At 41.8% G+C, this 12177-nt stretch overlaps 2 protein-coding genes across 2 annotated transcripts; one reads left to right on the top strand and one right to left on the bottom strand.

The window, feature by feature from the left end:
- Positions 1-5939: 5939 nt before the first annotated feature.
- LOC114171161 (glycine-rich cell wall structural protein 1.0-like) lies at positions 5940-6350 on the top strand. The gene has a single exon (XM_028056368.1). The coding sequence runs from the start codon at positions 5940-5942 to the stop codon at positions 6348-6350; it is 411 nt and encodes a 136-aa protein (XP_027912169.1).
- A 389-nt stretch (positions 6351-6739) lies between these two features.
- On the bottom strand, positions 6740-11495 carry LOC114171160. Its single transcript, XM_028056366.1, has 5 exons — positions 11381-11495; positions 9463-10087; positions 9225-9318; positions 8423-8791; positions 6740-7168 (listed from the first exon to the last, which is right to left on the bottom strand). The coding sequence occupies exons 1-5, from the start codon at positions 11493-11495 to the stop codon at positions 6740-6742; spliced, it is 1632 nt and encodes a 543-aa protein (XP_027912167.1).
- Positions 11496-12177: the final 682 nt, after the last annotated feature.

The following is a 12177-nucleotide window of genomic DNA, read 5'->3' as shown; positions in this document are numbered from 1 at the left end:
GCATCCAATCTGCTAATGCTAGGACGGCTGATCAATGATAGCCAGGTAGCCGGCCTCCGGGGTCTAGTATCATAAAAATATAGGAACGCATAGGGTGAAGGCTCCAAGTACAACGACTCGCACAAAATACGGAAAGCCTGTAGGTAAGCCCAACTATTGGGGTGTAACTGAGTAGGCGCCACGTTCAGAGCCCGTAGCACACCCATAGTAAAATCGTCGACAGGTAGTCGTATATGAAGTTGAGAAAAATGGCACATGTACATATAGAAGAACTTCTTGGCAGCCCCTTCTTGCCCATGACATACCCGGTCTATGGCGCTCACTCTTTCCAACGAAACAATGCCTCCACTGACCCCTCTAGAGATGACGGGAGTACAGTTTAGCCAGGAATTCAGCAGACGAGACCACCTGAACAGGGATGATTGGTCCCGAACATCGGATGCCACCCATGCGTAGCCGCCCTTAGCCGGCCAGTTACTTTCCTCCAGTTCTTCAGGAGGATCTTCTCGGATCTCCCTCACTACCTCCCTTGGCACCCCGCTTGTGCCAACTCCAGCACTCACACCCTCTCCATGAAGCCGGTCATCTCTACTCCTATCCGACTCTGTACTCTGACTACTACTAGATGTAGATAACGATGAGCTATCGCTACTAGACATACCTGTTTGATTTTTTACGGAAAGATGTCGGCGGAATTTGGGAACTAGTCGGACAAGATGATGCGCACAAGATCTTTGATTTCTAAACTCGCAAATGAACCAAGTAAACCATCAGCTGCATTCAAACCCGTATTTATAGTCCGCGATCCCAAACGACTTAAATTCTTCCCGCCAAAATGAAACCCCAGACCAAGCGACACCATCATTATGGAATATATGACGCATAAGAAACGACGGCGCCAAAAGTCTAACGATGTGACCACCTGACATCCTTTCACCTACCTTCTGACACTTCCAAGCCTTAACATTGTTTACCACACTTAAAGGCTGGGGGACTGGTGTATCACACCTAGCCGGTTTTGCTAGTTCACCAACACATGTCATCCTTGACCGACAACCCATATCGGACAAGGCTGGGGGACTGGTGTACTGTACCTAGCCAAACTCAACCAAGTGAATAGTACACACGTCAAAACCACATACCATCTAGTACCCGGACACCACCAGCACTAGCCATCTAGGCAGGTAGCCGGCCAAAACCGACTACTTGCCTAGAAGGCTAACTCGCTTCAATACACCCATGGAACCTGATTTAGGACCAGGCCCACTCATGGCCCAAGCTGGGGCCCAAGCCAGAGCCCAAGTCAAGGCCCAGCCCATGAGATGGTCAAACGTCATTAATGTCTATAAATACACGTGGACCCCATCATTTAAAGGTACGCATTCATTAATTGCTGATTTGACTCTTTGAGAGCTTTGACTTACTTGAGCTTCGGAGATTCTTCTGCAGGTAACCCCTCCCGGGTTCAAGCCGACATGTATCGAATGGGAAGAGGCCAACTGAGGAGATAGTGGACTACATGGTAAGGTGACTCTTGTGTCTGACTTCTTGTTTGTTCCCTGCAGGAACAACACCCAATCTACACCTAAAATATTTTTACACCCATTTGACTCCTAAAATATTTTACCTCCCATTTGAAACAAATACTTTTTTTACACCCATTTGAGACCTAAAATATTTTTACACCCATTGGACACCTAAAATGGTTTTACACCCATTCGACAGCTAAAAGACTTTTACACCCAGATGACACCTAAAATATGTTTACACCCATTTGGCACCTAAAATATTTTTACACCCATTTCACACCAAGAATATTTTTACACCCATTTTAGACCTAAATTCTTTTTACACCCATTTGAAACCTAAAATATTTTTACACCCATTTGACACCTAATTTTTTTACACCCATTGTACACCTATTTGATACCAAAAATTTTTTTACACCTTATTCATAAATAAATTATTTCTACACTAATTGCACACCTAAAATATTTTTACACCGATCTGACACCTAAAGTAGTTTTACACCCATATGACGTAAAATACTTTTACACCCATTTGACACAAAATATTTTTACACACATTCTACACCTAAAATATTTTTACACCCATTTGACTCCTAAAAGATTTTACCTCCCATTTGAAACAAATAACTTTTTTACACCCATTTGAGACATAAAATATTTTTACACCCATTGGACACCTAGAATATTTTTACACCCATTTCATGCCTAAATATTTTTTCAACAATTTGAGACCTAAATTTTTTTCCTCCTATTTGACACCTAAAATATTTTTACACCCATTTGACATATAAGATTTATGTACACCCATTTGACACCTATAATATTTTTCACCCATTCGACATCTAAAATATTTTTACACCCATTTGACACCTAAATGTTTTTACTTCAATTTGAAACCTTAAATTTTTTTACACCTAGTTTAGACGTAAAATATTTTTACACACATTGGACACCTAAAATATTTTTACACCCACTTGACACCTAAAATATTTTGACACCCGTTTGACACCTAAAATATGTTTACACCCATTTGACACCTGTATCACACCTAGCCGGTTCCGCTAGCATATTAACACATATCACCCTTGACCGACAACTCAAATCTGACAAGGCTGGGGGACTAGTGTACCACACCTAGCCAAACTCGACCAAATATGTAAACAATGTGCATATCAAGGCAGCCAAGTATCTAGCCTAGGTCGACTTAGCCTAGCTTATACCAGTTTTGACCTAAACTAAACATCTAAAGGGACAACCTACACCAGCATAAGCCATCAAGACAAATAGCCGGCCTAGACCGACTACTCCAGCATATCCGCTAAGTTTAGAGCCTAGGCCGACCACTCTAATGAACTTAGTATAATGTAAGCGTCCGCGTCCAATAAACCTTAAGGGCCTGGGTTAGGGCCCTGGCCCACTCACAAGTCCTAGCTAGAGCCCAAGTCAAGGCCCAGCCCATGCGATGGTCAAACATCATTAATGCTCTATAAATACACGTGGACCCCATCATTTAAAGGTACGCATTCATTAATCACTGATTTGACTCTCTGAGAGCTTTGACTTACTTGAGCTTCGGAGACTCTTCTGCAAGTAACCCCTCCTGGGTTCAAGTTGACATGTGTCGACTAGAGAGAGGCCAACCGAAGAGATAGCGGACTACTTGGTAAGGTGACGCTTGTGCCTAACTTATCTTATTTGTTCTGCAGGAACAACACCATTTATATTTTTACTTTCATTTCACACCTAAAATATTTTTACACTCGTTTAACACCTAAAATATTTTACACTCATTCGACTCCTAAATTTTTTTAACACCCATTTGACATTTAATTATTTTTTACTACCATTAGACTCCTAAAATATTTGTTCAACAATTTGACAGCTAAAACTTTTTTAAACATAATTAAGACGTAAAATATTTGTATGCTAATTTCACACCTAAAATATTTTTACACCCATGTTCCACCTAAAATATTTTTAAACCCATTTCATACATAAAATATTTTTACTCCCATCTCACACCTAAAATATTTTTAGTCCAATTTGAAAACTAAATTCTTTTTTACTCATTTGCGACCTATAGTATTTTTAAACCCATTTGAAACCTAAAATTGTTTTACACCGATTGGAGACCTAAAATGTTTTGACACCCGTTTGACACCTAAAATATTTTGACACCAGTTTGACATCTAAAATATGTTTACACCCATTTGACACCATTCATTTTTTTACTCGCATTTCACACCTAAAATATTTTTACACTCGTTTGACACCTAAAATATTTTGCACTCATTTGACTCCTAAAATTTTTTAACACCTATTTGACATTTAATTATTTTTTACTCCCATTAGACACCTAAAATATTTTTACAACACTTTGACAGCTAAAACTTTTTTAAACATAATTAAGATGTGAAATATTTTTACGCTAATTTCACACCTAAAATATTTGTACACCCATGTGACACCTAAAATATTTTTCAACCCATTTCATACAAAAAATATTTTTACACCCATCTCACACCTAAAATATTTTTAATCCCATTTCAAACCTAATTTTTTTTTTACCTATTTGAGACCTATAGTATATTTAAACCCATTTGACACCTAAATTTTTTTTTCATCCATTTGACACCTAAATATTTTTTACACCCATTTGACACCTAAAATATTTTTACACCTATTTGACACCTAAATATTTTTTACAACCATTTGAGACATAAAATATTTTTACACCCATTTGAAACCTAAAAATGTTTACGCCCATTTAACACCTAATATATTTTTACACCAGTTTGACACCTAATTTTTTTTACTGCCATTTGACAACTAAATTAATTTTAGACCAATTTGACAACTATAATTTTTTACACCTAATTGAGACGTAAAATATTTGTATGCTAATTTCACACCTAGATTATTATTACACTCATTTGACACCTAAAATATTTTTACACCCACTTCACACCTAAAATATTTTTACACCCATTCGACACATATGATTGTTTTTCTCCCATTCGACATCTAAAACATTTTTACACCCATTTGACACCTAAAATATTTGTATACCCATTTGAAAACTAAAATTTTTTATACCCATTTGACACCTATTTTTTTTAACTCCCATTTGACACCTAAAATATTTTTACACCCATTTGACACCTAATTGAAACGTAAATTATTTGTATGCTAATTCCAGACCTAAAATATTTGTACACCTATGTTCGTGATGGTGGTGGTGGTAGCGGTGGTGGTGGTAGTGGTGATTGTGATGCAGGTTGTGGTGGTGGTGGTAGCGGTGGTGGTGGTGGTCGTCGTGGCCATGGTTGCAGTGGTGGTGATGGTCGTGGTGGTGGTGGGGGTGGTGGTGGTAGTGGTGGCCCTAGTGGTGGTGGTGGTGGTGGTGGTCGTGGTGGTGGTGCGTTGGGGGCATGGTGGTAGTGGTCGTGGTGGTGGTAGTGGTAGTTGTGGTGATGGTGGTGGTGGTGGTCACCATCGTAGTGGTGGTTGTGGCCATGATGGTGGTGGCGGTGGTGATGGCGGTTGTGGTGGTGGTTGTGGTGGTGATGGTCGTGGTGGTGGTGGTGGTGGCCAAGGTGGTGGTGTTTGGGGGGCGTGGTGGGGGTGGTAGTGGTGGCCGTGGTGGTGTAGTGGTGGTTGTTTGAGTGGTATATTAGTGGTGGTGGTGTTGGTCGTTGTGGTGGTGGTGGCCGTGGTAGTGGTGGTGGTAGTTGTGGTGGTGGTAGAGGAGGCCATGGTGGTGGTCGTCGCGGTGGTTATGGTGGTTGTGATGGTTGCCATGGCTGTGGTGGTGGATGTAGCCGTGGTGGTAGTGGGGGGTGATCGTGGTGCAGGTGGTGGTGGCCGTGATTTTGGTGGTGGTGGTGATGGCGGTTGTGGTGGTTGTTGTGGTGGTGGTGGTGGTGATGGTGGAAGTGGTTGTGGTAGTAGTTATTGTGGTGGTATATTGGTGGTGGTCGTGGTGGGGTTGGTGGTGGACGTAATGGTGGTGGTGGTGGTGGTGATTGTGGTGGTGGTGGTGGTGGCGGCGACAGCGATGGTGGTGGTTGTTTTGCCATGGTGGTGGTGGTGGTGGTGGTTTTGGTGGTTGTTGTTTTAGGGATATATTGGTGGTGGTGGTGGTGGTGGTCGTGGTGGTCGTGGCAATGGTGGTGGTATATTGGTTGTGGTGATGATAGTGGTCATGGTGTTGTAAGGGTGGTGATGGTGGTTCAGGTGGGTTCAGGGTTCAAGGTTTAGGGTTTAGTGTTTAGGGATTATGGTTATGGTTTAATGTTTAGGGTTTATGGATTAGTATTTAGGGTTTAGGGTGTATAGTTTATGGTTTAGGGTAGTGGTGGTTGACGGAGTGGTCGTGGTAGTGGTGACCGTGATGGGGGTGTGGTTGTGATGGCCATTGTGGTGGTGGTGGTGTTCATGCTTGTGGTGGCGGTGGTGGTGGTGATGGTTGTGGTGGTGGTTTTTGCTGTGTTAGTGGTGGTGGTGCTCGTTGCGGGGGTGGTTGTTATGGTGGTGGTGCTTGTAGTCGTGGTGGTGGCCGTAGTGGTGGTAGTGGTAGTGGTGAGGGTTGTTGTGGTAACCGTGATGGGATGTGGTGGTGATGGTCGTTGTTGTGGTGGTGGTGGTCATGCTTGTGGTGGTGGTGGCTGTGGTGATGGTGGGGGTGGGGGTGATGATGGTGGTGGTGGTGGTGGTGGCCATGGTAGTGGTGATGGTTGTGGCCGTGGTGGTGGTGGTGGTTGTGGCGGTGGTGGTAGTGGTGCCTGTTGTGGGGGAAGTTGTGGTGGTGGTGGTGGTTGAGGCCATGGTGGTGGTGGTGGTGGCCATGGTGGTTGTGGTTGTGGTCGTGGTCGTGGTCGTGGCCGTGTGAAACAGTGCTAGAAAACCAGAAACAGAGTTCACCAATAAAATAGTGATAAAAATCAACAAATTTGTTATGGCTCTGATTTATTGGGAAAAAAGTTCAATTCCAATACATTTTGGAAAAAGAAAACAATATTCAAAGTGAAATAACAATTTTCAAATTACAAGGATTGAGCATATAGAGATTGCTCCAATATCCATTCCTGTAATTACAAGACAACAACGATATGAGGGAAAGTTAATGGTGGCATTGAGAAAGGTACAAAGAGGGTAGGAGGGCTACAAAGTGAATAATCAGGGAGAGAGAATTTTCCATACCAAATTTATTAACCTTCCACTATGAAATCACGCCATTTAGCATTTTCCTTTCTGGCACGTGTGCTCCTATGTACACCTCCCTCTGACACGTGGTTTATAGGCTCAACAAACTTTTCCTTGCCCTTCAAATTTTCTAATGCGACTGTTACATTACTCCCCCCTTTGACAGTAACCTTGTCCTCAGGGTTGAACTGAGGATAGGCCTTCTTGAACTCTACAATCTCTTCCCAAGTGTTATCATCATCACACAATGAATCCCATTGAACCAACACATCCAAACTAGTTTTGTCGTTTTGTTTAATGACACGGTTATCCAAAATCCGATATGGCAACATCACAAGACCACATTCATTTGTTATGAGTGGCAAGGGGAGGTATGGTTGATTAATAGCCCTTTGAAACTTCTTCAATAGGGAGATGTGAAATACTGGATATATCTTTGCAGATTTTGGCAATAACAATCTATAAGCAACTTTCCTAATCTTTTCTAACACCTCAAAAGGGCCAAAATATCTGAGACTCAATTTTTGGTTTTTCCTCAATGCAACAAAACTTTGCTTGTAAGGTAGTCACTTAACCAATGCTAAATCACCCACCTCCAAATGTATATCCCTACGTTTCTTATCTGCCTGTAGCTTCATATAGTTCTGAGCTTGATATAATTTCATTTTTACCTTTGTTAACAAAGCATCACGGGTGGTGGTGGTGGTGGTGGTGGGGATGGTGGTGGCCTTGATGGTAGTGGTGGTGGTGATTGTGGTGGTCGTGGTGATAGTGATTGTGGTGGTGGTGGTGGTGGTGGTGGTGGCGGGGGCGGTGGCGGTGGTGGTGGTAGTGGTGGTGGCGATGGTGGTGGTGGTCTCACCATGATGGTGGTGGTGGTGGCCATGGTAGTAGTATATTAGTAGTGGTGATGATAATGGTCGTGGTGTTGTAGGAGTGGTGATGGTGGTTCAGGTGGGTTCAGGGTTCAAGGTTTAGGGTTATGGTTTAGTGTTTAGGGTTTACAAGCAAAGAGTTCTAGGCTAGGTCTTCACATCTTCCTTGGCCCATATGAAGTTCATCTTGGGCCATGCATGCGCATTTAAGGCCCATTCCTCTTGTATTCTCCTAACCATGGCTCTTGTTGTAGATCCCTTGGCTCGAGGCATCTCATCATCCCCTCCCTCTCTAGAAGGATTTGTCCTCAAATCTGTAGTCTCTGGCTCATCATCTGTACCACTTGCAAAAGGTATTAAGTCAGCAACATTAAAGGTGGCATGCACATCATAGCCTTCAGGCAAGTCTAGCCTATACACATTATCATTTACTCTTTTCAACACTTTAAAGGGACCATCACATCGAGGACTAAGTTTGACTTCCATTGCTTAGGAAATCTATATTTTCTAAGGTGTAGCCACACTCAATCCCCTTCTTCAAAAATCATTTCCCTCTTCCCCTTATTGTGGTACTTAGCATACCTCTCTATTTGTTGTTGGATTTGGGTTTTAATCTTTTCATGCATTTTCTTAACAAAATCAGATTTTGCCACCCCTTCTTTATGAATAAAATCAAAAGATGTAGGAAGTGTATAATCCATGGGGCATTGTCTTAGACTTGGATTGCAAACATGAAATACATCTATTACAATGCCTTTGGACATCCTTCCTCATATGGGGCCAAAAGAATTTTTCTTTCAAAAGACCTAGGGTTTTTCCTACCCCAAAGTGACCCATTAATCCCCCTTCATGTGTTTCTTGGACAAGGAGTTTTCTTTGTGAACATTGGGGAATACAAATTTTTCCTTCTTTAAACAAATACGCCTCATTCACATAGAAACCTCCTTGAGGTCGTTCTATACACTCAACATAAGTAGAGGAAAACTCAGAATCTTGAACATACATTTCTGGAATGTGATCAAATCCAAGAATTTGGGCTCCCAATTTTGAAAACAAGGTGTGCCTTCCAGACAAGGCATCAGCCACCACATTACTTTTGTCGTTCTTGTACTTTATCACATAAGGAAATTGTTCTAAGAATTCCATCCACTTAGCATGCCTTTTATTCAACTTGTGTTGGCCCTTCAAGTATTTTAGCGACTCATGGTCACTATGAATGACAAACTCTTTGAACACAAGGTAGTGTTCCCAAGTTTGAAGGGCCCTAACTAAGCATACAATTCCTTGTCATAGGTGGGATAGTTGAGGGAGGCACCATTACGTTTTTCACTGAAATAAGCAATGGGGTGTCCTCCTTGTAACAACACAGCACGTATTCCTACACCAGATGCATCACATTCTAGTTCAAAAGTTTTTGAAAAGTTTGTAAAGCTAGAATGGGCGCATTATTGAGTTTTTCTTTGAGTTGCTGAAAAGTAGACTCTTGTTTTTCACCCCAATTAAAAGACACATCTTTCTTGACAAGCTCATTGAGGGGTGAAGCCAAAGTAGAGAAATTAGGAACGAATCTTCTACAAAATCTTGCCAAACCATGGAAGCTCCTAACTTCTCCAACACTTGTAGGAGTAGGCCATTCTTGTATGGCCTTTATTTTTGTAGGGTCAACATGGACCCCATTTTTGTTCACAACAAAACCTAAGAAAACTACACTATCTACACAGAAAGTACATTTCTCTTTATTAGCAAACAAACTATTTACCCTAAGGATGGTAAGGACAGACCCTAGATGGTTTATGTGCTCATGCAAGCTCTTGCTATAAATCAATATATCATTAAAATAGACAACCACAAACTTTCCTATGCACTGTATAAGGACATGATTCATTAACCTCATGAATGTGCTAGGTGCATTAGTAAGCCCAAAGGGCATCACCAACCACTCATATAGTCCAAATTTGGTCTTAAAAGCAGTTTTCCACTCATCACCTTCTTTGATTCTTATTTGGTGATAATCACTATTTAGATCAATTTTAGAAAACATAAGGGACCCATGCAACTCATCAAGCATGTCATCAAGCCTAGGGATTAGATGCCTATATTTGATTGTGATGTTATTTATAGCCCTACAATCACAGCACATTCTCCACTTTCCATCCTTTTTAGGCACTAACAAAACAGGCACGACACAAGGACTAAGGCTCTTTTGAACCCAACCCTTCTCCAACAATTCTTGCACTTGAGACTCTATCTCCTTTATTTCTTGAGGATTTGTCCTATAGGCTAGTCTATTTGGAAGACTTGCCCCAGACACTAAATCTATTTGATGCTCAATTCCTCTAAAAGGAGGAAGCCCAATTGGCCCTCCCTTAGGGAATATATCCTCAAACTCTTTCAAAAGATTTTCAATTTTAGGAGGTAGACTCTTAAGTTTAAGAAATGTGGCAGTGCATGTCAGTGTTCCTTTACACAACAAAAGGCCTGAAAGTTGTTCATCATTGAGAACTTGGTTCAAAGATTTTATAGTCAAAATGTTCTCATGTTGAATGACCTTGGGAGAAGGAACACCAATCTCTCCCACCTCAGATTCATCTTTAGTTACTTTTTTGGGAGAGAGGGAGGACTTTTTTTTTATCCTTTTTTCTCTCCTTTTCCAACTTCTTTCTCATTTGTATTTGATCCTCTACCACTTGGGATGGTGATAAAGGATGCAAGACAAATTTTCTATCTTTGTGAGTGAAGGTGATTTCAATGGTAAGACCATTATGCATGGTTTTCTTGTCAAATTTCCAAGGTCTTCCCAATAAAACATGGCAAGCTTCCATAAGTACTACATCACATAGCACACTATCTTTATATTTCCCTATGGATAACTTGACCTTCACTTGATGTTGGATTATCAAATCCCCACTTTCATTAAGCCAATGCAGTTTGTAAGGTTTGGGATGGGGAATGATAGTCAAAGCCAACTTATCAACCAACCTTGTACTACAACAGTTGCAACATGAACCACTATCAACAATGAGAGAACAAGTGTTTTCTAAAATTTTACATCTTGTATGAAAGATGTTCTCTCTTTGTGTTGGCTCTTTTGGAATGGGTTGGTTGCTAAGAAGTCTTCTAATCATTAAAAGGTCTCCTTCACAAGGATAGGAAATTTCCTTACACTCATCATTAGACTCCTCACTAGAAGTCTCACTCTCACTTTCTTGCTCATCTTGGCTACTATAGTGGTCAACACCCCTTAAGATCATGGTCTTTTTGGTGGGGCATTGAGATGCAACATGACCTCTACCAAGACACTTGAAACATTTGATTTCACTAGTGTGAGTGTGTGAAGATGTGCCTTCCCTTGGTTTGTCCTTTTCCTTGAAACTTTTGGAGGGTTCCTTTGTGACTTGCTTACCCTCCCTCTTGAATTCTTTCTTGGTATAAAACTTAGAGTAGTCATTTCAAAAAATTTTCCTTAGAATTTGTTGCTCTACCTTTATGCAAAGTTGAACCAAGTAATTTAAGTCTTGGTAGGGCAACAATTCTACTCTATCTCTTATCTCAAGACTTAAGCCACTAAGAAACCTTGCAATGGTGGTATCCTCAGACTCCCTAATCCCAACCCTTATCATATTTAACTCCATCTTTTGTCTATATTCTTCCACTTTCATTTTATTTTGATGGAGTCTTTGGATCTTATCCATTAGCTTTCTATGATAGTAGGAGGGAATATGTCTTCTCCTAAGGGCTCCTTTGAGGTCATTCCAATTTTGACCGTGGGACTTTGATTGGTGGTGGTGGCCGTGGTGGTGGTTATGGTGGTGGTGGGGATGGTAGGGGTTGTGGTCATTGTGGTGGTGGTGGTATTGGTGGTAGTCATGGTGGTGGTGGTGGCCATGGCGGTCGTGGTGGTTGTGGTCGTAATGGTGGTGGTGGTTGTGGTTGTGGTGGTGGTGGTGGCCATTGTGGTGGTGTTGCTTGTTGCCATGGTGGTGGTAGTGGCAGTGGTAATGGTTTTGGTGGTGGCCGTCGTGATGTTGGTGGTGGTGCTGGTGGTCGAGTGGTGGTGGCGGTGGTGGTGCTGGTGGTGGTGCCTGTGATGGTGGTGGTGGTGGCCATTGTGGTGGTGGTAGTGGAGGCCGTGGTGGTGGTGGTAATGGTGGTGGTGGTGGTAATGGTGGTGGTGGTGGTGGTAATGGTGGTGGAGGTGGTGGAGGTAGTTAAGGTTGTTTCAATGGTATATTGGTGGTCGTGATGGTTGTGGTTGTTGTGGTGGTCGTTATAACATCCTGTCCGGATATTACGAATTTACTCAATAAAATAAGATAATAATATTAAATGCTCATTTATTAACCTCAGTAAGAACCCCAGTAAGAACATTACTTTTCTTAGGTCTTATAAGAAACTACCCTTGCCTGCTCACCAAAACCCAGCAAGAGTACCACTCTTACCTGCTCACCAAAACCCAGTAAGAGTGTTGCTTCTACTAAGACCCGTAACTAACAACTCTTGCCTGCTCATCAAAACCCAACAAGAGTATCACCCTTACCTGCTCACCAAAACCCGGTAAGAGCGTTGCC

This window comes from Vigna unguiculata, unplaced genomic scaffold, assembly GCF_004118075.2.
Source record: "Vigna unguiculata cultivar IT97K-499-35 unplaced genomic scaffold, ASM411807v1 contig_122, whole genome shotgun sequence".
NCBI classification, from domain to species: domain Eukaryota; kingdom Viridiplantae; phylum Streptophyta; class Magnoliopsida; order Fabales; family Fabaceae; genus Vigna; species Vigna unguiculata.
The sequence above is the reverse complement of the archived record's forward strand: the minus strand, read 5'-3'. Positions and strand labels throughout refer to the sequence as shown.